Here is a 26231-nt window from a genome sequence, read left to right as displayed (position 1 = left end):
TGTATATTATTAGTGTACAGAGCTAGCTGTGTTGTACGGGAAAAACACGACAATAACGCGCCAACAGACTCTATGCGGCGCTGATGCTAGCGGCGGTGTAATAGTGAGAGGCTACACACACTTACATAGGGTAGAGGAAGAATTCGAAGGCGCATACTCGTTGCACCCCTGACATATGCGATAACGCGACCCGGAGGAATGCCGCCTCTGCTGCCGATACCGCCGTCGTGGCCGTCGTCGTTGTCACAGCCGCTATCGCCAACAGCCGAACGAATCGTTGTCATAGGAAAGAGGGAAAGTCAGCAGAATAACAACCCCGTCTGTTCGTTTGTTTATATATTTGTGACTCTACAGAGATCACTTCGTCACTGGATGCGCCTAGAGAGAACGCACAGGGTCGAGGGGGTTAGATACAGCAGAGAAGAGGGTATGCATCACCTGGCTGACGCCATTGTACTCCCAACTGTGTAGGAAGGACATGTAACGGTCGCAATACTGCTATAAGCACAGCCGTACTTCGTCGGTCGGTTGTAGCGTGCGTGAACGTTATACACGCCACCATCGGACAGCCACTACTGATATTGTTTGCCACGGCAACAAAGACTGGGACAACGGGCTGAGTGCCTCCTTGTTGTATCGTAGGAGTATGACGTCGTAGAGGAAAACTGAATGCAATCTGGTCCATAGGCTCAAGCTCGAGTGGAAAAAGGAAAATTCACTGTAGGATACAGCATTATAGGCCAGTCGTACTTTCTAAGCGGACTGATTTTAGCTAGCATTAGCAGTTTTGTTTTCCTGTTTCTTCTGTTATACTTCTCCACATTTCCACTAAAGAAATGTGTCTGTTATATATGAAAAACAATATATATATATATATATATACATCTTTTTGCCATCTTACCTGTTGGCCCTCTACGTAAGATCCTCAGTTCTATAGCTAGCAACATTATCCTAAATTGGCCTCGCCCCTGTTAGTTGTAACAGTATATGCCGATTGCGGGTTCCGACCACTATAACTAACACGACCACACTGATACAGCGCACAACCATCGTTTACTTCTATCAACTCTGACTCTGACATGTTTGCTCTTACGAGAACAGAAACGAACAAAACGTCGATGTTATCCCGTCCGTCCCAGCTACTAAATACGCCATGTTCGTAACCCGGCCCATATAACCACTCCGTCGAAATAAACATCGATTGACCACAACAGTTCGCTCATGACCTATCGTCAGGCCTGTCACCTTACCAACACTCCGATGCTAGGCTGTGGGCCAGTAAAGTCTCTTTGTTCAAATCCTGTCAATAGCCTAAAACTCTGCATCTAACAAGCAAAGAGGAGAAGGAAGATCAGGTCGATGACCAAGCTCCAGGGCTCAATGTATTACTAAAAATAGGTCTAAATCGTCAGAATGGCGGGTAAAGCAGCAAAACAGACCGGGACGCCAACGAGCAATGGGTTGAGACTACCCACTGACGGTCGAAGCCCATGAAAGTGAGCTGCGACGGGTTCTTTTTCTTGCAATAAATACTTGCCAAGCAGCTTCCCCTTTTGCTTTTCTTTGAACATTCGGTTCGGCGCCGTTGCCTTCGGCGATGGCCCGTGCGATGGACCCCTTCCTTTTTACCCCATATGCCGGCAGCTGCCGTCGCCTTCACGATTACCTTCCTGCGTAAAATAACCTCAGACACTTGCCTCTCGTTCTAACGTACTGACCTGATAGCTCCTATTGGTGTCATACTGGGGAATCGCACGTATTACTAAGCCACATACGGGGGTCTCGTATACTTTCGATTGCCTACTGGCCGATCTTTCGCAGACTGCGAGTGCCGATTGTACAAACTTGTATCAGTAGACATCAACGGAGCGACGTAATTTGGATCGGATACTAGCGCCTGTAAGCACGCATTAGCCAAGATGTTATGGATGTAGTAGGGGTGATTCGATATAGCCATTGTACAGGTCGTTCATTTGGGGCCAATCACCAATAGTCGTGTAGCAATACGAAGATTGTACATATGCTGTACTGGTCTCGCTAAACAATTGTAACATAGGCTTCTTTTTTCCGAAGGTTAATCAGTAGACAATAACAATATAAAAATGCCAGAATTAGACTATTCTTCAAATATGAGCATTTAAATTTAAAAAAATCATGTGGCCTTTATAATATTTAATTTATTTTACCCTAGCTGGAATAATTTCACTTCGACTACACTAGCGATTTGACCTTACCGAACAACGTTCCTTACAGGCCACAGATATCGAGACGAGAATATAACGTGCCGCCTGGTTCAAAGGATTTCAATGTGGCTCTATTCCCTTTACCGGATCCTCATTTCGGTTTGATTTTCGAAATGCCCTTGACACTGTTCACTGGTAACTCTTTCAACCGAAAAACAAAACTACCGACTGTAGTATCTGTGAAATTCGTCTGACACAATCGGCAAGGTACTTCAGCCGGTTGGTACAGCTTTGTTCCATGAAACAGACCGCGTGACACGGCCCGTCGCCGCCACTATGCGGCTAGTGGAACGGAATCTTCTTCAGTCACTTTAAACTGCTTCTGTAGGAATCTCAAAGCCACTGATTACAAGGGCCATCGTGTCGAACGATTATCAGGGCTAACGGTAGAAAGGCCTCCTACTAAAAAAAGTCACTTACAATGAACTGTACTCTTTGACTGCCTTGATCAGACTGATTGGCGAATCCCATCATTCGAGTGATTTTCTATTTGGCTGACATCTAGCAAGAAACGAGAGGAACTGCAGTGCACCAACTTCCGAGATCGACATACCGCGATTTGGGCTAACATGTCCCGTTTAGCGCTTGTAGACTCTCCCTTCCGTCCAGCTGGTCGCTCTTTCAATACCATGAAATGTGCCTAATAAATAATTTCCTTTTTATCCATTTTTGTAGGCGGCGATATCGCCACACGTGGCTATAACTACTATTTCAACGATAGGTTAGGCCAAAGTTGGCGATTGAGCCATCCTGCAGTGCCGTCGGAGGTCCTCGTCCGTTAGTGTTTGGCCGATTGCCCGTAAATCGAAATACTATAGCCTGCATGCGATGCGATGCATAGCAAACGAATGACTCCCGTGCCAGCCGCCCCGAGCTAGTTCACGCGACTTAATTGCTTCCTGTTTAATCTTCGTCTGGCTTTGCCATCACCATTTAGCTCCATTATAACACGAAAAACCCACGCCACCAATAACAATATGTCGTCAGACAACGATACTAGTATCAGCTTCAGACGACCCATCTACCAATACTACGATCACGGCTAGCATCCCGAACGCCTACTAACATCTATAGTCTCATTAAACCCGCTGCTGCAGCTGCTGTTGTCCTATTGGGTTCTTAAGATATTCGTTCCTCTTCACAACCAACGTCGAGGCGACGATTCATCCCTTTGTCGTAAAAGTCCAAACAAAGTTTGCCTTCTTCTCGTAGGGGAAGCTGTAGCATTAATAGCAGTGGCGCAGCAGCCACAAAAGCTCGCGCCTGTCTATAACAGTCTACTATCTTTCCTACTGCGACTGAAGGGCTTCCTACTGGCCGTTGTCAAGCATAGACACTGGCAACTTGGAAAATCACACTCATTGTTCATTGTCATCATCTATATGCATCGAGGGGTAAGGGGGTGCCTATGTCACTCCTGTAGTTTTCCTCATTCATTCCCTCTAACTCACACTATATCTATGTGGCTTTATCTACAAATAAGTCCTGGAGAGCCATCTGGGTTGGGGGTGTGGATAGGTGTTGAACATGTTCAGAACTCCCGGATAGTAATGATACTGTAGTGTTATGAGCGCGCATGGCACAGCGGAGACCAGTGCGTCGCGGAATAGAAGAGGGATCATCAGGAACAGAACTGCGTCCGCTGGGGCACTCGTAAAGGGCGAAGGACTTGGAGGTCGTACGGAGAGAGGTGAAGCAAGAAGGAGCAGATTAGGTGAGGAATATAAAGGGGACGAATGTGCCCTGGGCAAGTCGCCAGAAAAGAATCGGCTCACAGGAACGGAGCTGTCCATCGCCGGAGCATAACGTAAGCTTGCAGACGAGTCGAGAGTAAGGGAAGCGGGGTTGAAACATAACACCAATGGATGGTCTCCATATCCGTACGGGAGGGCATTGTTGCCGTTATGCTTCCCTCTGCTGATAGGGGCAATACAAACTGGCTCAATGCGGATGCAAAGGCAAACGATCACGGAGCAAGAGGTAAACGATGATGGCAGCGCGAACCATCATAGGCGTATCACGTATCTTCTTCGCTAAAAAGAAGAGAGTATTGTGGAATAGAAAGCAGACTGGTTTTGCCAAAGAGCCTGCTGGTTGGCTATCTTTTGAAGCTTTGAAATCCGAGATAACTCGGATCCATTACCAAGATTTTTGCAGTCACTGTGTCAGAAGCACTGCAAGTAGATGGACTAAGGACAAAGTCTCAACTGAAACTGGATAGAACAGATTAGAGAGACCTAGGTATAATCAGAAAAATTACGGGTTATCTGCCACAGAGGTTGAATTATAATTTACTGGTACTTAATAAAATGATTAAATTTTACTTAGAGAATGAAGGCCACCAAGTCATATGGAGGGCGTCGGTAAGCACAAATTTCATTAAGCGTTCACCCGACTAAAGTAGCATATTTCAATAATTCCAACTCAACACTTTCGTCTACTTCTTTGGTCAGCAGTTCTGGTTCCAAGCGGACGGCGAATCTGCAATCTGTCTTTGAATAAGAGAAGTGACGCTTTTTTTCGATGTCAAGTTAACTACCGTTTACGAATATCAACGATGGTTATCGTCCTCTAGCCTTACTTGGCAGAAACAAGACATTGATTGAGGGGTTGTCTAGTCTCGGACAAGCCTATTGTTACTCTTACATTCATGGCGCAAAAACAACGAAAGGAGATTAAGAAACTGTATGTGACGGAAAGGTCTTCCGTTGCCTTTATATCGCTAAATCACATTGCAGTTGGCTAACTTCCAATACGGTATGTCCGGCATGGCCTGTTCTCAACTTCGACTTTCTTGGCGCAACGCAATGCGCTGAAACTCTATGCAAGAGGCCAGACTTAACGAAGAAGAAAAAAAACTAACCAACCAGGCAGTGTAAGACGTCCAAGCCGTTACAGTTACGGCCTTCATCTGGCACTAGAAAGCATTCGTTAACCGGCAGACTGGATGTATGACGCTAGCTAGCGCTATTTATAGTAAGATTCGTAGTGCATTTTTTAGTACCAGAGACCATAACCTCACAGTAAAGAAACACTACTTTTTGCACACATAGTAGGCTCTTGGTACATTTACAATGCCTGTACATGAATGATGACTAGAAACAACCTTAAGTTTCCCAGCACTAGTCGTTTGATGCTGGAAAAAAAGGGGTATATAATTACGGGCGGCCTCAACAAACTTATCATTAAATTGAAGTCTTCTCCGTAAAAAAACTTAACGTCAGCCCACTCCGTTAGCTTCCAACGGGGGTAATCTGACTCAGCTTGCCCATTACATCAACGGTATTAGACAGGAGCCTCTCGGTCTGTCTGTAGTTCACAAGCGCTCATAGACGCATACAACTTCTCCATCTTTTTTACTGGCGCTTTTCGCTACCATATAACTTCTACTAATGAAACCTTTTCATTCTTACACCCACGCAATCTACTTACATTAAAGCTCACCCTTTCGCTTCTAGGTATGGAATCTTCTTTATAAAAGTCTCAAATTTGATAAGGCAGTTAAGCTGTCACCCCAGTTAGTGACACGTTTAACCACGTGCATTAGTTGCAATTTTTGACTTACGCGCAAGTTTTGACCGCTTGCACGGCAGAGCATGTATTCTCGCGATCGCGTGTGGTCCTTCACCTACGGGTTCATCTAACGAAGGACAACAACAGAATCTTCCTTCTCTTCTTGAAGAGAATCCCGGTGACAAGGAATGTCATAAAAGCCGCAAAAATAATCTCTAGAAGGGTCATTATTCAACTTTTGGGTTGGGCATACATCCGACGGTCAATAGACTTCACCCTCTTTGTGCGTCCTGTACACACGCCTATCGTTATTCCGTCTAACACGTAGGCACAAGAACATACACAAGACGAAAACAAGCCCGTCCATCCTGTGTCCTGAACTTATGTGCTAAAAACAACGCGTAGCGAACGGAAGGCTGGTCGAGCGTAGTCGGAGAGCGGAAAATGCAGATAATCTGGATAAAGAAAGGAATAAATAGGCAGGATGAGATAAAATCTTCCTGTTCCACATCGGTTTTATCAAGTCACAAAAGCAAGCGTATTTTTTGAAACACTGCCAATGTGCAACAACATGTGATAATAAAACCCCGCCCTCTGGTTTTCGCGACTACGATACATTCCTGAACAGTACTGAAACTCCGCAAAAGACGGTCCCTAACCGTTCGCTGCGATATTCCCTTATGCGGTCAGGCAGGCGTCTGCTGTTTTAAAGTGACGTTGTTTGCGTAGATCAGGGAGAGCTATTCTAGCCATGTCCGTATCCGAGCCATAAAAGTGGGCACAGGCTTCGAGGCCGCTGACACCGGCGAGTAGCTTTTGCGGCAAGGGCTTCGTTCCCCAGGGATTTGTCCCTGGTATCCCGTCCTTCTTAGCTCTTACCCTATCTCTTTCACTTTCCTCATCTCCCCTTCTTTACTTCTCCGGCAGTCGTCGTTGTCGAAGCCAAGTAATGAATGGTCGATTTTCCCCCCATGAGTTTCTACTTCTCCTTCCTTGAAAATTGACTAAAGGGAGGAAGTGACTATTTTTTTCCTCTCTTTTAGCTGCGCCACGTCTCACCGAGTTATTTTAAGTGTAGCACTAGTAATAGTGGCCTATAGTGCTTACAGCTCTTTGCAACGACAACGGTTAGCCTGCAGCAAAAATTTACAAATGCATACGCCCATGAGCCTACATGAACATATAGTAAATGCTGTTAAACGAAGTGCTTTATCGTTAGTCATCCCATCGTTTATTTGTCTTGACTATCTATCCATTTAGACCGGCTCCCGTTCACTTCTGTCCGACGTGAATAGGATGGATACGCTTAGTCACTCAGAAAAAAAAAGATTCATGCAGGCGCGGTCGGTACATAATGTGTGGACAACGCCCTAGTGTAGCCATTGTCCTTAAATAGGCCTGATCGTGGGTTCTTCTTATACAAGATGGACCTTTCATTCCGCTTTCCTTAGTCACTTTGCGTTGCATACTTAATATCATAACCATTATATAGATAGACATATATCAAACCACATATACATGCAAACAACGTCATTGTCAGAATCTATACTGCGATTACTCTCAATATATAACACATATATATAAAAGCGACCTAGAGGGGGTATGTGGATAGCCCTTTTGTGTGGTGGCGTTGCAGGGCCGCACTGGATAAGTAGGACATTGTTTACAATCTCATTCAGTCGCGAGTATCGCTTACCACGGGGGAAAGAAGGTGAAGTTGCTCATATTTCCTTCATATTTCTCTTGTTCGCGTTCTTGCTGCATTCAGCTGACCCTACATCGGCGCCTCATGCATCAGATCATATTATCATCATACCATAATCAATGGAGGCGAAACCCCAAGCTAGGGACAGAGCCGTCAGCGAGCCCCTCTGCCAGTACCTCCTCTAGAGAGGAAATCCTGAGGACGGTACGTCGCGTTGTCCTCAGGATTTTCTCTCTTACTGTTTAGCTTCCCTTTCGCGCTTACTTTCTAAACTCGATTTATTGGCAACAGCACTCTTCTTGACGAAAGTGGATTCGATAGCAAGCTACCAGCAACGAAGGAGATGGCAGTTTGTTAGTGCCCCGACCATATCAAAAGCAGCACAGACGTGACGGAAGACCAAGCCCAGAAAGCACTAGAAAAATAAAACAAGAACAAGAAGGCAAGAAACAAGGTTCATAGAGTGGATCAAACAGTCGATTACAATTCAACTTAGGAATAGATAATACAAACAATGCACAGTAGACAAAAATTAAGACAGAATGATAATAATAACTTCATTTGTTTTGTAGATGAGATGTATGTTCTGTACGAGCAATGCGTGTAACCGCCAGCCGCCGAAACCCCCCAAACTTAACGATCTGTAAAAGAACAATGCCTTTTAGCCAAGGCACGCACAAGTGCTTCAAGACTTTAGCTGGATGCTGCACAAAGACAAGAAATGCTATTACCACATGATACCAGCAACACTAAGACTCGATATGACTTTGATTATCGCAGATCCTGCTTCGTGCATTGTACACAAATTGATGTGACTATGGGCATGAAGTATCAGCGTGTTAACAGTAGCGGGTGATTTAGCGGGAGAGGCTCACAGCTACCAGCGCATTAGACTTATAGTACGCACTATAGAAAGAGGAAAGATTGGTTAGATATTTTCGTTGTTGTCCATTACGTTCAATCGGGCGACTAACCTAGATAAAGGTGTGCTCGAAAAGTTAAACAGTATATGAAAAGTGGCCATTATAAATAATCGTCCATCAGTTTAAATGCAAAAGCCCTGCTACATAGTCGGAAGTATCTATGTTTTTATGTTCTGACATGTATAGGAAGAAGCAAGCGTGTAATTGAATTCGGGAAATAAGCGTACGCTCAAAAAGCGACGAAGTGTCATCTACAGAGTCCTGTTTCGGTAAATTAATGAATAATTTTAGCAGACGCTGTTCTGTCGAGTGCCTAGGATCTCAGGAGGTTGTGGAACATTAAGGTGGCAAATCACTGCATATACTCCCGCTAATTTTTCCAGGGTAGACTGTCAGTGAACTGGCGGAAAATTTGGTAACCCCAAACCACCGAGATTAGGCAAAATCATAGTCCTGGCGTCAACAGACGTTTTAGTCATAGGAAAAAAATGTATGTCATTATTTAGACATTTAGAGTCGCAGCTATCGATGCAAAGTTTTTGTTACTAGTCGACCCATTTTCATTGTGTGGTATTATTATACATTATTATTATACAGGCATACGCATGTAATGTATATATATAATATTATATACATTACATATATATAAGGAAGTAGCTTATTTGCTTATTCGTTTAAAATCTGCGCGGTTTTTTCGATTTAGTGCACCGTTTCACACTCAGAATTCGAATACATAGCAAAACAACTATATGCTTTGCTGAAAAAATGTATTAGACCAAAGTGCTTGACAACAGTAACATTAATCAGCAAACGATGGTTGAATTGAAAGTGGCTGTTGGCCCACAGGGACAATAGAAAGAGAAAAGGACGCTGAAACTGTTGTATCCTGAGTAAAGAAGCACCTGCCGCAACAGGTAACAGATACAAAAATAAAATATGTGTGTTTGTGCTCCTGTTGCGTCACCCCAGCGAAGTACGATGGTCACAACACTGCCAAAACTCTGAATAGCATCCGCACAGCTCACGTTCAACAGAGGCTTTTGCTCCAGTTGATGATTGTGGAGGATGTCCGTGCGACGAACGGAAGTTTCCACTATGATTGTGCAAAAATAGAACGAGGCACGGAGCATTGGGTGATTCCCATCATACAGAGGAATGATTAACCAGGTTTGAAATTTCGCGCGTCCGTTCCCGTTCGCCTAACTCGAGCGGTGCCCAATGGTGTTTGGCGGCAGATAACTTAATTTACCCATGAAGCAGCATTCACGCTGAACAGATATATGCAACATTATTCTGTTTATTCGTATTAGTTCTTGCGCCGCACTCCATCCATATGGGTACTATACAGCCCCCGCAATGCGTATAAGCAATAAAATCCGAAACGTCTAGCGTATTTTCAGCTGTACTGCTTATTTTGGGACTTTTTCAATTGCCATCATCCGATGTGGAACGTATTCACAACGCGAAACCCTGCTAGTATCTGTGCACGAAAGGCGAATACTTAAGCCATGCAGTTTGGCGCTTGTGTTTTTACGCAAACTCCTGTTTATTTCTTCCTTAATCGAGCTTATCAATGGTTGTGATGACGGCGATAGCCCTGAAAATCACTGAATCGTTATTACTTTAAACACGCCCTACCAAGAAAAAGCGTCCGACAAGAAGCACGACCTAGCTATAATCCTCAATTCCGCGATTTCTAATACGCGCCCATTGTTTGCATGGGCAGTTTTGTCGCTAATAGCTGTTTGCTTTGTCGAGTACCGATCGCCGCTGTGTACACGCACAATGCTTATCGTAGTCTGTATCATATTAGTGGATTCTTTCTGTTACAGACTAGTACTATCCCCTCCGTACACCCCACCCCTTAACAGCTACATGTGTTTGCTATCATCCGGATCAAGCGAACACTGATATTACTTGAGTTCCTGTATACTGTATGGCGGTCCAATAAGCAAAAGAAACGGAATGATGGCCGGAGAGACATTCCGTCAGGGCAGGCCGACAGCCGACAAAAATTTTATTTTCGACTCTTTTTTTGGACGGCACAGGGTACCGTAAAAGTAGTAGCGGTAAGCGAAGTACATGAGCTGATAGGTACTAAGGTGCAACAGCAGTTCGACTCCGAGATTTTTGTGCCTACATTGCAATCAGTGCGGTACAGCGTGTTGTGACTGCTACAAGCTTTACTACATTCGCCATCATTAATTGTAGACACACAGCAAGGCATGGAAGGATGGCCTAAACTGTTTGCCGTCGCAGGGGCAAAAGTGGCAAATTCTGTGTGTCGCTTTTACGCCCTCATCACTTACAAAACGCACCTCAGCTTACGAGAGAAATGCACAGACAAACACACACACGTATGATATACAGAAGTTACTAGAAGCGTCTGTGCCGCTGAATGCCGGGTCGGTCGAGGTCGGGCTGGGTTGTATTGGACATGCTAGTAGACAACCGGGGGCAGGGTAACAGAGCAAATCCCTGCGGCGGCGACTTCAGTATAGGGGAAGTAGGTAGACGGACTAACAGGGGTTGAATTGGCACGTTCATTTGTCCATTTTGCTAATTGCTACATGCACACTACTCACCACCAGCATCCCGTGCTTGTATTCCTTCTCTGCTCTGCTGTGCTGTACACTTCTAACGAAAGGTCCCTAAAAGTACATGTACAACTGCTCTTAAGGGGCCGAGCGGCGGCTTTCATACAGCGCGAGTCGACACTGTTTAAGATAAGGCGATCAGCTGCCGCTTTTGCTGATAAACTGGTGAGTGAATGAGATGAGAAGCGCTGATTGCTATGTTTGGAGACAAGCGCAGGATTACAGTAAGATATATTTAAACTCACACACACACACACACGCATGCGTACGCATATTTACAGAGGCAGCAGCGGATCAGGCCCTGGCCTGTCTCATAGGATAAAGACGCGGTGCTAAACGAAAAAAAAAAAAGTATAGATGGACACTGAAACGAATCATAGGAAAAACAAAGGACTCACGCAGGCCAAATGGTTGCTGTCAGTTCAGGCCAAAGAAGCTTAGGGTCAAAGAAACAGGATAAGTAAAAGAGATGGTCCACTTGAAGAACATCCATGATAACGACCGAGGAATGTGGGACTCTGTTGAGGGCCCGGGTGAGTCTAAGACTCAGCTGAAGTTGACAGAGCCTTTGCAGCTTTTGAGAGCAGTATGTAAAGCAGTGTTAGAATACGTTTGTGCGAATGAGTCCGTTAATCTATATAGATGTTTTGCCTCCTTAGCTCACTCGAGCGAGCATCTATCAACTAACGCGCCAACGAAAGGATCCCAAAATGCAGTAGGTGCGTTTCCAGAAAATAGGAAACCATTTCGACTGGGCAGCAAATTAGCATATAAGATAAAAAAAAACAACCTATTAGCTATAGAATATATCCATAAATATGTACGAATAGAGAAACGTCCATGTATAACGGCAGTATGACGCGTCGCTTCCTAATCTGTCACGTTAGTATCCGATTTGACACACATCGAACGCGTAGCAGTGAAGCCTGTGAGTTTGTATGCCAGGATCGTGGTAGAAGGACGATAACAATAATCTTTTAGCCCACACTGTAGTCCCAGAAATAACGTTCTATATACTTCAAAGAGTACTTCAGTTTTGGATTGCAACGAGATTGCAGTAATTCGTAAAATCTTTATCTAAATGCTTTCCTTCTGGTCTAAGACAACCAAGCAGTAGTCAAAACAGCTCTGTAAGAGCAGGGACATATTTCCTAATGGAAAATGGCCTTCTGCTGTGCAGGGTCATAGGGCCAGCACAGTAAAGGATTCTTTGATAAACAGTCTCTGTTAGCCACCCCTGACGATCCATCATTTGTGGGATAATGGCTAATCAGTAATAATTAGTAATCAGGAGCGAGTCCATGTCGAACGCTTCCATCGCCCTAACGACTCTTCTTGTTGATGATAATAAAATAGTCCATTAATCAATCGGAACGAAATCGCCATTGAGATGCTGGTATAGGTCGGGCACGAAGTTAAAATAATGTCGTCGGTATTGTTCTAAGAGGGATAAAAGACGAACTAATGGATGCTTCCCTTTTAAGCAGCCTTTGACTGTGTAGCGAATGGAGAACACTTCTTCAAAATGTAAACTTTCGTCCCTTTACTGAGCATATAAAGCGAGATGTTCCTCGATTAGCCCAGGTGGCACTTGGCTTTCCTTTGTTGCTATAGAAAAGTCGAACCACATATTCTAATTGATGCTATCCACAAGCTACACCTAGTCTAGAACTGGAACAGGTGTAATTTTAGGAAACTACATGTAACTATTATTCTTGTACGCAACCTTTCCTTCTGCGGCCTGCGGGTGTTTTTCATCACAAAAGAAACACCAGAACTTTACATATACAGAAAAGTTATTTTATCCAAATAAACCTTAGCAGATCAGTTCCGTCTACTAAACACGTGAAATAAAATAACGACTCTGGTCTTCGTTGTTGTCGATAATGCTTTTACCCACCCTAGACAATAGGTAACATTACTTCTCGTCCTAACAGATAATCCCTAGTAGATAATGCAGTCATGGTGTAAGCTGACCGGCAATGCCATCGGGAAAGAATAGGTGTGACAAAGGCAAGCTGGATGTCACTAACGAACAACAGCGGAATGCTACGCATCTAGTATGTCGTGTTACAGCACCTAGTGTATTTACTGGCATTCGAATATTTGAACGAAAGGTTCGACTAAACCTGCAAAACTAGCATTACAATGTTATTATTGGTCGTGTTGGTGTCTCTAGGGGGCGCCTGTCTCATCGGGGCTTGCTTCCAGTTTGGGTAGACCTATGGCCAGCTTCCAGTCAATCTTATTGTCTTCACACCATTATATACACCCCTGTTTTGGCTTGTCTGGCCCTTATAACGCCGCTCCTGCACCAACTATACTAGATCGAGCAGACTCCATTTTCCTTTCCTGTCTTCCCCTTTGAGACTTCGTGTACCCAATACCACACTAGCTGCGCGCTTCACTACTATTCTTTGCCTGTGTCTTTTGTAAGCTGGGACAGCCTACTTCTCTCCACCCCTGACAACCTTGCGGCAGCGCCCGACCCCTCAGTGCAGCGCTGCCGATGGCGCCATTCCGCCAGTTTGACCGCGTCGCTTGCGTATCATAGCAAGCTATAGATAACTTGCAGACATTCTGAAGCATGAGGCTGGTTTAGTGGCATTCGTTCAGCACTGCGTTCCCCTTGCAATTAAACGATCGGGTCAAGCAAGTCCGCCTGGCAGAATTGCCTTTTACCTGACCTACCTGATCATCATTTCGACGGCCTCGAAGCGATGCCAACCAGCAAAACTGCAACGGAACTACAACCAAAGTGCTTTCACGCACCATTTGCTACATAGCCCTATCCTCGTAGGTCAGCCAGTCACATACCCGTTGCCACCTCGTGGAGAGAAGGACAATGGGCCAAATAAGGACACTGGTCGATTACTCATAGGACAAGAAGGACCGACTTAGAAGAACGCCGAGACGTAGCGAATAAGCATGCCAACAATCAGAAGTTGGGTTTAGAGCATTAAGCCCTTCTTGAATCTGTCCGTTTAAACCGTGATACCATCTACTGTGGAGCTAAAAAGGGACGTATGCACGGAAAGCGAAACTACTTATACCCTAATCGAGTGCACTGGCATATTACATTGTAATATGAATGAAACGTATTTAACGAAAGCTTGATTACTAATAGTTTTCCCTTTCACCTAAATACAACAAAGGTTTTAACGACAATTCAAAGGAACAATTGCTAGTTATCCATTCTGATTTGATGATATCTCGCAAACATGTACAAAGAGATTTCCTAGTGACGTAACGAAAAACGTACTGATAATTACGGTTCCAGTTGTGGGAAAAAATCATATCGCTGAAATTATTATTCAATATATAATAGATACAGACGCCCTAACAGCTTAATCTAACTGCCGTCCGCCACTTCTTCTCTGTGTCTGTGTTCAATGCTAGTCCCACGACAGAATTGTCGTTTAACGGCATCATCATCAGTCGAAGTTGCTTAAACATTCAAGCGTGTTTCATCATTCTTTTTATCACTATGTCCATCCAATCTTGTTTATTTACGGCCCCCCAGAAGTTCATCGTAACACGCGAAGAGCTCATTGAAGCTATTAGAAGTCTGCTTTCTACCGATAAACGGCAATTGCCGCAAGTGTCGCCCGTGGCGTCGTCGTATTTGGCCGCTAGTAATGGTTCACTGCTACTACTCATGCCACGAAGGACACAAAGCACTATCGAAGAGCAATACGATCCGTATACCTGGACAGCTGATTTCCTCCCAAGAACATTTCTCTTGTTGGGAGCTTACTTTCCACACGAAATCGGAACGTACCGGCGAACACAGCAACGCGCCATGCAATCATACACACATAACATACGATGCAATTTCTTTAGGATTCAAATACGTTGAAACTTCGAAAATTGACCCACGTATGTTTTTGTAAATAAAACGCCGGAGCGAAACGAAGTCAATTAATTGCTGAGAGAGAGCGAGAGTGAGAGAGGTGTGTGTGTGTATGTGTGAGAGAGAGAGGGAGAGAGAGGGGGGGAGAGAGGGGGGGAGAGAGAGAGAAATACTGGCGAGTCAGTTCTGTCATTCGTCTCATTCATAACTTGAGATATAACTCGATATGACATCACTCCAGAAAAGGGCGCTAGTTCAGCTCACTCTACAAGATAGGTCTGGACTCTGCCGTTTATTCTATCTACTTCTAGTATATTTTGAAGACCATCGGCGAATCATTATGAGAACCCGGTAGATCTATTACAATGAATTATGGTAGATCGGTACGATCATAACGTCAACAGAAGTACATTAATGACGGTTACTACACGTCATATCAATAAACGGATAATTTATGTCCGGAAGGATAGACGGCGATGTATTTAACGTTGTGTGTTTATTGTTAGAAAATAGCGCTTATAAGTGAAACAATGCCGTTTCACTCAATAAAAGCCTATCGAACGATGACCAGTCTGACAAATCGCTTCACGAGCATATTGCCGTTCGACTACCTATTAACGATTCCGGAATAAATCAGCTATAAATGCAAAAAACTTATATACACGGAGAGGTACTTATCTAAAACAACACTTAAAACTGGTATTAAAGTATTGTTCCTGGTGGCTACAGTATTAAATTCTGACGTAAAATCGATATTATCGAGCGTGATGCGATGCCCCTGTAAACGTGGCAGTAATAAAAAGAAAGATTTCCAAAGTGTTTTTCATACAAATTGCATACATATTGTCTAATGTGCATAGTTTAAATAGCTAGAACACAGCATTGCCATTTGGCTATATTTGCCCTCCGTTGAATAATGTATCACTTAAAAAGTTCGAACGATATAAAGGATTTATATAAAAACAAATGTGCACTTGAAATAACTTAACGTATATATTTATAAGCGTATTGTACATTGGATTGATTGACAATTTCGGGCAATAGAAATGCTTCCGTTCAAATACTCGGTGATTGATGACTTGTCACACAGATCGCGCGAACCTGTCATCCCACAGCTAAACCTGAAATCTTGACGAACACGCCATGAAACACTGGAACTTCACTATTTTTGGTCGTGCTATACACATAAATGTATACGTTTACAACCAGGCCTCATCTAGCACCTACAGCTTTTGGATTCTTCTTCTGCCGCTGCCCAACTATTTACCGGATGTGAGATAGCAATAACATAGCGTATATTTCTAATAAAAAAAAAAACATTAGAAATACGTATGAATAAACAAAACAAAGCTCCCTCTTACCTTTTTTGTCTATGTTCTATTAATGTTCTGCTGTTCAGGTATCCAGTACCTGGCACTCATTAGATAGTAAAACAGCTCACGTCCAGTATATACGCAAGCGAAACGTCAGACCTGAAGTCGGTCTTGAGCTGCTAACTGTTGCTACTTTTGACCAACAATTTCGATTCTGTATGTATTCAACTGTCGTCTGGCGCGTCAAACAATTGTCACTGGACGAAGCCGCATGACATCCCTAGCTTTCACAGACACAACATATTCTTATCCTTGTCCGTTGTCTGGTATACGAGAAAAGAATATAGTGGCTGATTCGGTCGTATAGTAGTACATCGAACGAAGCAATGGCAGAGCATTCAAATGAGACGACTGTTACGGTTTCAACAATATTCTTGCAGAAGTCGGTATTATATTAGGGAATCGAAAAAGAACGGCTATCTAGAGAACCGCTGTTTACCTTGAACTGTGCCCATTTTAGGATAGTTTATCTCCATGGCGGCTACCCCATTTCACGGGTCTCCAGGGTGCTCTGCATACGTAATCCATGCTAATGTAACTTTACATCAGCTGGAAAGTAGGTCCCCTGTGGCTGGTAATTTGTCCACCTGCGACGGAGTGCCTTGTGGCCGGCAGAAGGATTCCCCCTAAGGTAGTCCTTTCTGGCACTGTTATTTCTTAATCTATTCCTGTTAATATCAATGTTTTATTCGGGTTTAAGGACGTAAATAAATCATAAAGTTTCAAATTGCTGAGAGCTATATAGTTGCATAGGTCTGAGCGAATCGTATTCGGTTTTCGACCCCCAACCCCAACTCAATATGATACGACGAATATTTCAACTATATATATATATATAAACGATAAAACTGGCTCGAATAAACTGAGTAATCATCTTCACCAGTTATACGTGTATTTCAAAATTATAACAGGCAGTATAATCACTCTAAAATGTTTTGCAACAACGCGTAAAAGCACATGAAACTCAATATAGTCATCTACTCCAATGTGATTTACGATCAAAACTATCAGTGACAATCTAGACGGGTAATCGGTGAGGTCTGCAAATATGACCTATTTTGAGTGCACGTTCTTCTTCACGGCTAGCTCAAGCAAGTCATGCGTCGTTAGATTATCTCTGGGCGATTGTCGACCAAGCTGTCTTAGGCGAATTCAAAATGCTTCAGAAGAAAGAAGCATCTTAACGTTGCGGTGATGTCGACCCATTGAAGTACAAGCTGCCATATTAAATCCGTTACGGGCCTTTTCATTCAGTGTCGTTTGGTAATAGTTGTAATACGTTTTGGGGTTATTCTGTTTTGTTCGTACCTGTGTGCATATATAGTACATATATTAGCACATTTACGACTAATAATACTTTTTGATCGTAGACGACTGTCCCTTTTTATCAGGTACCTGATAATGTTACCTCACAAACACACATAATAGTTGCAAAGCAAATATTTGCACATTTGATTTCTGTTTAAGTTCTACAAAGTTAATTTGAGTTCTACAAACAACGATCAAAGAATAAAAAAAAACAAAGCTATCTCTAACTAAGTAGACGAACACTGACAGCTCTATTTAGCTGCCTTGGATCGTTATGAGTGTACCTTCGATGTCTTCTACTACATCAAATAAACCCCGAAATAACGAACAGACCACGAGCGCAGGTCTTGGACAGCCATTTATTCCGTAAATGTAAAAACAGCACACGGGCAAATAATGTGCCGCTGACACTGCGCCTGAAATGGCCAAAAACAGTTGGCCTGGCTCACGTCGGACGGCCCATGGACCCACTCAGTCCCGGTCATGGTTGATTACCATAAGTCGACTCTTATATGTCAACTACGCTCTATTTATTGGACAACTCTGATAGATTTGATAGCTTTGGAATATAAGCGCCTCCCTAACGGGTGTCAGGCCCAACTGTAGATTTAACTCCTCTGTCTAGCCCGACGTGCTATTATCGTCTATTATGCACTCTTTGTCTAAGCAATGCTTGTCTTTCCCTTGGTACCCTTCCTCCTGAGGGAAAAAGGCCCTCAAACTTTATTGGATGCTAGCCGCCTGGTGCAATTAATTAGATTCGCTCTTGTTCAGGTAAAAACGTTGTTCTTTCTATGGACATAATAAGCTTCCAATGAGATTGATTCTACCAGCGACGTCTGACTAGGTTTTTTAATTTGAAATTTCATGTCATCGAATGAAATTAAACCGAGATTTGATATCTCTACGCACCTTGAAATGTATCCTCGGCGCGCACTGAAGCCGATAAACCTATTAGAACTAGAAAAATCGGTAGTTGGTAGAAGTATCCACGCATGGTGCTCACGTTATGACTTCGCAGGGTGTGTGTGTATAGTACGAAGTAGACGTGGCAATTTCGATGTCGGGGTAAATTGCTCACAGGAACAAAAGCGTCTGCCAGTTTTTCCTCGGGCTTGAAACACTCCCTCTGGTGCCACTTCTTAGCGATGCCACCGGCGGCCGCGGAAGCACGATGGAGCAAATAATTATCCGCGGTCAGCGATTATTATCTTTGTGTACACGCACAATTCACACACAATGCACTATCCGAAAGATAATAACATCAGCACATCCATGTAATAACAGAACACTGGCTGTTGCAGAAGTAGTTGTAGTAGGCGCGGCAGCAAATGCTGATAATAATACTGATATAATAACAATCTGATTATGCCCCTATGGACAATACTATTGTAGACAAAAACACTGTGTTACTAAATTTTTTACTTCATTTTGCCTTTTTTTCTGTGCTTCTTTAATGAACTACAATACAAAGTAATTTTTCCATTTGATGGCCAGAAACGAGATAAGATATTTACACGGAATTCAGACGCTGGGTTAGGACAAACATCACCATGTAACCACAATGCACATTGCACCGCTAACCGTACCGTTCACTTGCACGCACCAGTCATTCCTGCTGTGTAATTTATTCAGTAGATATGATCTGATAGATATGATATAAATCGATATGGAGATTCCGAGCACAAACGGCGTACTGCATGGAAATCCGACGGACTTTTACCGTTCACCAAGCAAGATCTATGTCGCTGATAGATCCCGGAACCTCTGTGGTCGACTCTGACAAATCAGATCCCGCCCTGCATTTCGTTCCAGAGTCGTACAACGATAGGTCAGAATTTAGCTAGCATCCGATCGCATTCCGTACAGTTTGTGAATGAAGTGCGCGTGTCGAACGTGCTGCCCTTGCCGTCGTACAGCCACTTCGGCAGGTCAGCTTCGGCCCGCAGCTTCTGCTAGTCTGCTCCGACCAAACGATTTTTGTGTTGACGGTGCTCTCCTCCTTACCGAGGCCTCCTCCCCCGGCTCTCGCGCCTCCCCAGCCACTTTACCCTCGCCACACGATAGGTTCACTGCGAGGGAGCATTAACTAATTACGCCATCGGAGCTCTCTCACAGCGTCTTTGACCGCCATCTGGTGGACAATAAATGCGCTTAGAAAGCGCGCGAAAATTGAATAGAACTATGACGCTGATCGTTGCAACGGCGAGGGTGAGAAAGATGGTGTAAATGGTAGCAGTAAACAGACGATACAATTTTTGAGCCAGTACGTTGTATTAGTAACGGTCTGTTTAAAAAAGGATGACTTGTACAGCCGCAGAATACTGCGTAGTTAAGCTTAATTGGGAACTTTGTTCAAGTATGAGGACATCACGTGGCCTACTAGCTCAGTCGGTTAGAGCGTCGTGCTAATAACGCGAAGGTCGTAGGTTCGATCCCTGCGTGGGCCACTTCTTTTGACATAATCTACTTTTTAGTAGATTCGTCATCATACGGTCGTAGTCCCAAGTAGCAGACGAGAATTAGTGATTCTGGTTCCCTGCATCGGAACAACTTGGGAAGTGCTTTTTACATTCTGCCCTATTGGTGTATATATATAACTGGAAAATTTTTCTAAAGAAACAGTTGCGGAAGTCGGCCTTGTAGCAATCAATAATCTCTGCTGCTAAAGAGTAATGGCTTTAACTCTGCAGGCCATATATTCGCAATACCTATATATCTGCTGGGATTATTTGGTCAATTGGTACGTATCGCCACGTTTTAGTGAGCTCGCATTACGTCGTTAATCAGCGTTAGCGTTCGACACGACTTTGAACAAATCATTCCTCGTCAGCCGGAGCTAAACGCAAGAACCTTGAAAATGTAAGAATATCGACAATATGTACTTCGTTTTACTAATATTTCCAAGTGCTTTTCGGACGAATAGAATACCAACTTGAAACTTATGCATACATAATTTGCATTTGTTTAACTTAAGAGGTATTTCACGTCGTGAGCGTACATAAAAACCAGCTTCATGTCCCCGTGGCAGCAACGTAGATTAAATCCATGCGCATTTACGTTGTTGAGCAAGCAAAGTGGGGATTCACCGACGGATAAACCGCAACGAAATGTTCGATTGCTAACAGTTCCGTGTTCGAAATTAGCACTTTGGTGGCAATGTAAATTATTGCAAACGCACTTCACCATGTTAGACAAGTTCGAAAAAGCCTAAACTTACAAGAGACTTCATGGCGGGGTTTTTAAATTTGCTGTTTTTGTTTTGTTTAAATTTAAAATTAAATAAACCTGATGCGAACGAGCTGTAGCTAGCTATGCCAACCGGTGGCAATCTATGCTAGTGTCTAGACAGTTAACTCTAATAATCTAATCATTAGATTTACTAGAAGTTACTGAAGATATGAATTTGCCCGGGAAATTCGTGTGTTATTATATATATATATATACTTTTACGCTTCGAACTGAACTCCACAATTAAAAACCCCATTTATCTGTTAAATTATCTAATAAATGCCTATTCCTTGCCTCCTTTGAGTTCGACTGGTGCCATGACATACCGCATCGACTGTAATGAGCGGATAGACACTAACTTCAGCTATCGACAGTTCAAAAGATATCACCAACTAAAACAAAACAGTCAACATGTAACTTATGGAACAATTTGCATTTATTTGATGCGAGAGAATATTTCAAGACGCTAGCGACGCTTTGGGAGCACACGTAAAAGCAAGTTTGATGTCTCCGTAGCAGCAACGTGGGTCAAATCCATGCGCATTCACGTAGCTCTCGAACATGTATGGAAGACGGTAATGCGAGCAGGCAACGTGAGGATTCAGCAACGGATATATCTACAATGAGACGTATTGATAGCGGTTATTGTTGAAAATTAGCGCCTCACTGGAAAATGATCTTCACCGCACAGACCGAACCTCAGAACCGATATATCTTATCTTACTTCTTTCGAATATTGTCTGAAGCGAGTAACTTCGAGGATGTCATATGCTGACCAGTGTTAATTTATACTCTGAAATTCGGGTAAGTGCGTAGCACCTATGGCGTATCGGATCGATTGCAGTGAACGAATAAACGTTAACGTTAACGTGAAGTAGTTACGGAAGTAAAATCCTTAAGCCAGTCTTAACCTTTTGCTACACATCGATACCAAAAACATCATACAATCAAACATCCGTAGAACTCACTTTTTAAATCCTCCTTCTTGATGCAAACTCATTACCTTGCAAGCGATAGGTACCGTCGTACGGCTTAACCCGTAAAAAATAAACTTAATACAATAATAAACTTGTTCCAAAGCTATACAAAATTGCATAAGATAAGAAATTAATCAGTTGATAATAGCTGGACTTCGGACTTTTTAAAAAAATGTTCCTCCGAAATTCCCGTCGATTGATAGTAGACGATTGAATTTTATTAAATCATTTTCGCCCATAGGCCAAAGTTGACAGTGACTCCTAGCCCATATACAATGGAGCTGTCGGAGGTATTTATATGAATGTTACGTCTGCAGCCGCCATTTCTGCTGACGCGTGATTTGAATTGGGTCGGCCTCTTGCTTTGCATGCCGTTCATCGTAATCCCCGAGCCTTAACGCTAGCGGAGGAAGAGACAAACTGCGAATACGACATATCGCGTCGTTTTTGCAGCTAATTGATAATAATATGCCGACTTCTCACGAACCGGTGGGTTCGCACTGACGAAAAATCTCGTATAAGAGCGAAAGAGCTGGCTATGAACCAGCAGCTATTTCGTATCGTATTAATTATTATTAAAAATTAATTAATATCGTAATAATTAATAAGTCTATGGCTAGTTGTGGAAACCTAAGCCGTTACTAACAAAATCAAAAGTACTGTCGTTCATTTGTCTTAAATTCAAAGGAAATACATTGCGTAATTGTGTAGATAAGTCTATTCTTCGTTCCGTTGGCAACGTACGCGATTACCGACTGAGAGAGCCGTATCCTAATATATTCAATGCAGGCGTCTTAGTAGAGAATCCACAAAAAAAAATCTACAAATTTAAAAACAGTAGCAAACAAGCAAGTAGATATACCTGCGAAAAAAAGCCTGAGAGGCTTTGATAGCAATTTGGGATGATATGGCTCATTGGTATCGCTGTGAAGCAAAGCAAAATCGGTTCGATTTTAAATTCTGGGATTACCTGAAATTCCGTCAATATTACAAAAGTCTCATTTGTAAAGATGCCAGGTAAATGGTCACTGGTAATTGAATGACTGAATTGAGCATCAATCTGAAAGAAGGATACGGCGAGTTTTACCAGAAAAATTTACCGGAATTTCTAACCAGAAAACTAGACATAAGTAGTAGTAAGTTACGACCAAGTTCACGAACGTATTATGTAAATAACGCATTATCTAGTATTATCTAGATATTACTAGATCCACCATGTGCTCAATTATGCGAAATACTGATATCTGGATCCGATCATGGGATCAAGTCCCTCATATAATCTCATCAAGAAACGTACGATATTTTGAATGTCTTCGACATAAGGGATGATTAAATTTTCAGACCTATACGTATTGCCTTCATCTAATAAAATCGCAGGGTTTTCAAATGTGAGAATATTTCTTATATTGTTTTTCCTTTCGTCGCCTCAACTCAAGGCCATCATATAACACTCTACTTTGCGAGAGCCAAAGGTTGGAAAACACCACTCGCTAACTTCGGTCAATATATATTGGTATCGTAACGCTCACATTTGTTATTTGATAGTATTCCCATTATTATTACTACGCTTTCTTCATTGATCTTTCTCTACATACATATCGTAATAGTTAAGCAATTGTAAAAGCATTCCTTACGTATGTGCTACGTTCCTTTATCGTTATTGTTTATTAATAACATAGGCGGAAAAACAGGAAATATTTTACCGCAAGCACGGCGACGTTCAAGTATAATAGGTTTCTATTCAGCTGGAATTCGAACGTTTTATTGAAGCTGGCTGCTGAAGCCTGCACCCTGTCGGTCCTGTGTATGACATCTCCAATTTCCCCAAATTTTGCTTCAACCACACTCTGTGCGATTTGGTAATCATCTACAAGAATAACATACTTTAATGTAGCTCGTGTACTTCAATAAGAGGTCAACCTCAGTAGGTTCGCTTCAATTAATGTTTCGAGTAAGTAGCAAGCTTGTTACTAACGTCAAGAAGCGACGTAGGTTTAGTATGAGGTACTAAATAAGAAGCAATTTTTCGGTTATCGAAAAGACGTCTGAGGGCGTTATGGACTTAAAATCCTCCCGACAGCGATCTTCGGTACACCTACCTGTACCAATGAACGCTCCTGTTTCTACTCGGATTAATTTCCCATAAATGTGAAAGCTACAAAAAGAATTGATGGTCAGAACTTCATTCGAAAGATACATGCAAGGGTCTTATGTAGTCCAAGGTTGTACCTACTCTCTGCTTACTTCAAGGGCAACATATAATAATAATTTGTGTATTTCGCCTAATCAATCTGTTACCTACGTTGACATCACACCCGATCTTCTTACCTATGTGATGCAAGATTCCGAGGAACAGAAACGGCTTACCCTCACGCGAGCATTTTGGCCATCCTTCCAGGTTTCGTTGATAGCCAAACTTTTTTGAGATCCTAAGTCCGTGCGCAGGAGTCATTCGTCTTTTTTTTGCGGACCAATTAAATGGATGAAGTCGGACTACCTGAAGCCTTACGTCTCCATCAACTTCATCTAGTAGCGCCCGACCATCCTTCACTCCCTATCTTTAAGGATTGTAGAGAATTGGTTGCACTTGACAGTCAAATTTTAATTAATCAGTTACTGTGAATTGACTAAAGAACGCTATAGCTAAACTGATTAAGTGCTACACGCCTATTTATCTACAACTATATCCCCTTTTTACTGGGATGGTCTGCGTAAAGGACTTTACGATGTTAAGGAAAAACGCGTGCATTACACACTAAATATTCCGTTATCTCCATTATTATCATCTTATCGCTGTTATTTTATAAAGAAGAAAGTCACCCGATATAATCACGGACCACAATTATCACGCGTGATGTTAAGCAAACGATTAAAGCGTTATTGCTTATAGGTAGAAGAATACGCCTTAGTAAATGCAACTGTCATCGTTGATGATTGGAAACGGCTTTTGTGAAATGTGTAGCACCGTTGTTTGACCTCACCCTTATGCTTACTCCATTAATTGTTTGAAGAAAGTCTCCAACTTTCAGGCAACCATCAAATCGACTGCCTCGAGCAATATGCAACACTTTGACATATGGCAAATGGTCAGGGTCACGGACCTCATCGGTCAACACGACTCCCGCAGCGACTTCACGGCTAACTCGAGCTTTGATATCGAACTTCACGAACGGTTTGAATGTCACTTGGTCCATGTTAAAAAGTGGGCGCCGTGACAACTGTACTAAGGCTTGCACATTCTGAAATTAAATTTTTGAAAAAGCACTACTTTGAATTGTTGACAAATAATCCAAAGAATAACATTGGGTATGAGTTGGGTTGGGTTGGGTTTTTACTAAGGGTGTAAATGAACTCCCAGTTTCGATGCACGCCTTTCGAAGGGCTACTATTCTGACCGTTCGACTCGTTTCTTGTCTAGCTAAATTTTGATGAGTTTTAAAACTTTAAATAATTAACGGCTGTTGAAATCTACCGACAACATGATAGACATTATTGCAAAAATTTCGCCTGTATGTTGTTCATTACTTCAAGAGTCAGTATATAATTTAATTTGCATTGATAACTCAGTGGTTCGCTAGATAGAGTGCTGGAAGGATTCTTCTCTGGGCGATGATGTACCGCCTATATACTAACAGACGTCTCAAAATGAACTTGACCGACAATTTTTGCTTTAGTCACCCTGGAGTGGGAAAACCCTAAAAAAACACAGCAGCAAGTGGATCACCTGTCACCTAAACAGAATTAACAGGCAGAGTACTAAACCGCGCTTGCCGTAGTAACTCTTGTTTTTATAGGGCAAACGCGTCGTATTTTCTGTATTAAATTTGTATTTAGCGGGGCGTCACACAGTTCAGACGATTATTGGTATGTCTTCTTCAAATGAGCCAGATTGTAAAATCGGTTGCCCGAAAGCTAGTTTGTTGAATAGTTCGGAAAGATTCAAAGTCCAGCCCACGAGGTGCCTGGGAGCTGTAGAAAATTTTTAACACTGATTAAAAAATAATATTTCCACATCTGATAGTTTATCGGGTTCTCCTTGTCAGTTATACATCATTATTACCATACCAAGCTGGCGATGTTTATTGAACAATTAGAATATCCTTTTGCAAGCGTGTACCGTTGTAGGCATAACTGCTAATCGCGAACACGAAATTAGACGAATGCTTAAAGTAGACTCCTCCATTGTAGAACTCCAACCCATCGGTTTGTAAGGTAGAAAGAGTTTTTTCCCTCCGAGTGGGGATATGTAGTGAAGACGGTACTTTGGTAGAACCATTTGTTTCTTGATAGTGCGCCTCAAAGCTGCCTTAATTGTGGTGTGCGTGAGGCCTCCGGTTGCCATCTTTGGATAAAATCATGCCTTACTTTTTAGTGGTTTTACGCATTTTAGTCACGAGCCACGAGTATTTTTATATTCAATTGACAAAGTATGTTAGACGTATAGTAGAAGGGATACATGGGGGCAGAGGCCATTTATTAAGCTCCCAAAAGAATCTTTTTATTTTTAG

At 42.7% G+C, this 26231-nt stretch overlaps 1 protein-coding gene, 1 long non-coding RNA gene and 1 other non-coding gene across 3 annotated transcripts in view; 1 reads left to right on the top strand and 2 right to left on the bottom strand.

The window, feature by feature from the left end:
• The window catches only part of LOC111268425 (uncharacterized), a 28116-nt gene extending 8640 nt beyond the window's left edge, over positions 1-19476 (bottom strand). The window contains exon 1 of the long non-coding RNA XR_015314212.1: positions 18428-19476. This is a non-coding gene — a long non-coding RNA (uncharacterized LOC111268425). The remainder of the gene's footprint in view (positions 1-18427) is intronic.
• A 415-nt stretch (positions 19477-19891) lies between these two features.
• Positions 19892-19965, top strand: TRNAI-AAU (transfer RNA isoleucine (anticodon AAU)). Its single transcript has one exon. It is a non-coding gene; the product is annotated as a tRNA-Ile (tRNA).
• Positions 19966-21162: 1197 nt separating this feature from the next.
• LOC111268424 (uncharacterized) overlaps positions 21163-26231 on the bottom strand; it is a 7308-nt gene continuing 2239 nt past the window's right edge. The window contains exons 5-10 of the mRNA XM_086971693.1: positions 25841-26065; positions 24705-24962; positions 24091-24277; positions 23427-23590; positions 22586-22693; positions 21163-21363 (exon numbers count right to left, since the gene is read on the bottom strand). Coding sequence (XP_086827819.1) covers positions 21205-21363; positions 22586-22693; positions 23427-23590; positions 24091-24277; positions 24705-24962; positions 25841-26065 — 1101 coding nt within the window. The 3' untranslated portion in view covers positions 21163-21204. The remainder of the gene's footprint in view (positions 21364-22585; positions 22694-23426; positions 23591-24090; positions 24278-24704; positions 24963-25840; positions 26066-26231) is intronic.

The sequence above is a fragment of the Varroa jacobsoni genome, unplaced genomic scaffold (genome assembly GCF_002532875.2).
Source record: "Varroa jacobsoni isolate VJ856 unplaced genomic scaffold, vjacob_1.0 scaffold_1283, whole genome shotgun sequence".
Lineage (NCBI taxonomy): Eukaryota > Metazoa > Arthropoda > Arachnida > Mesostigmata > Varroidae > Varroa > Varroa jacobsoni.
This window is presented reverse-complemented; position numbering and strand designations above follow the sequence as displayed.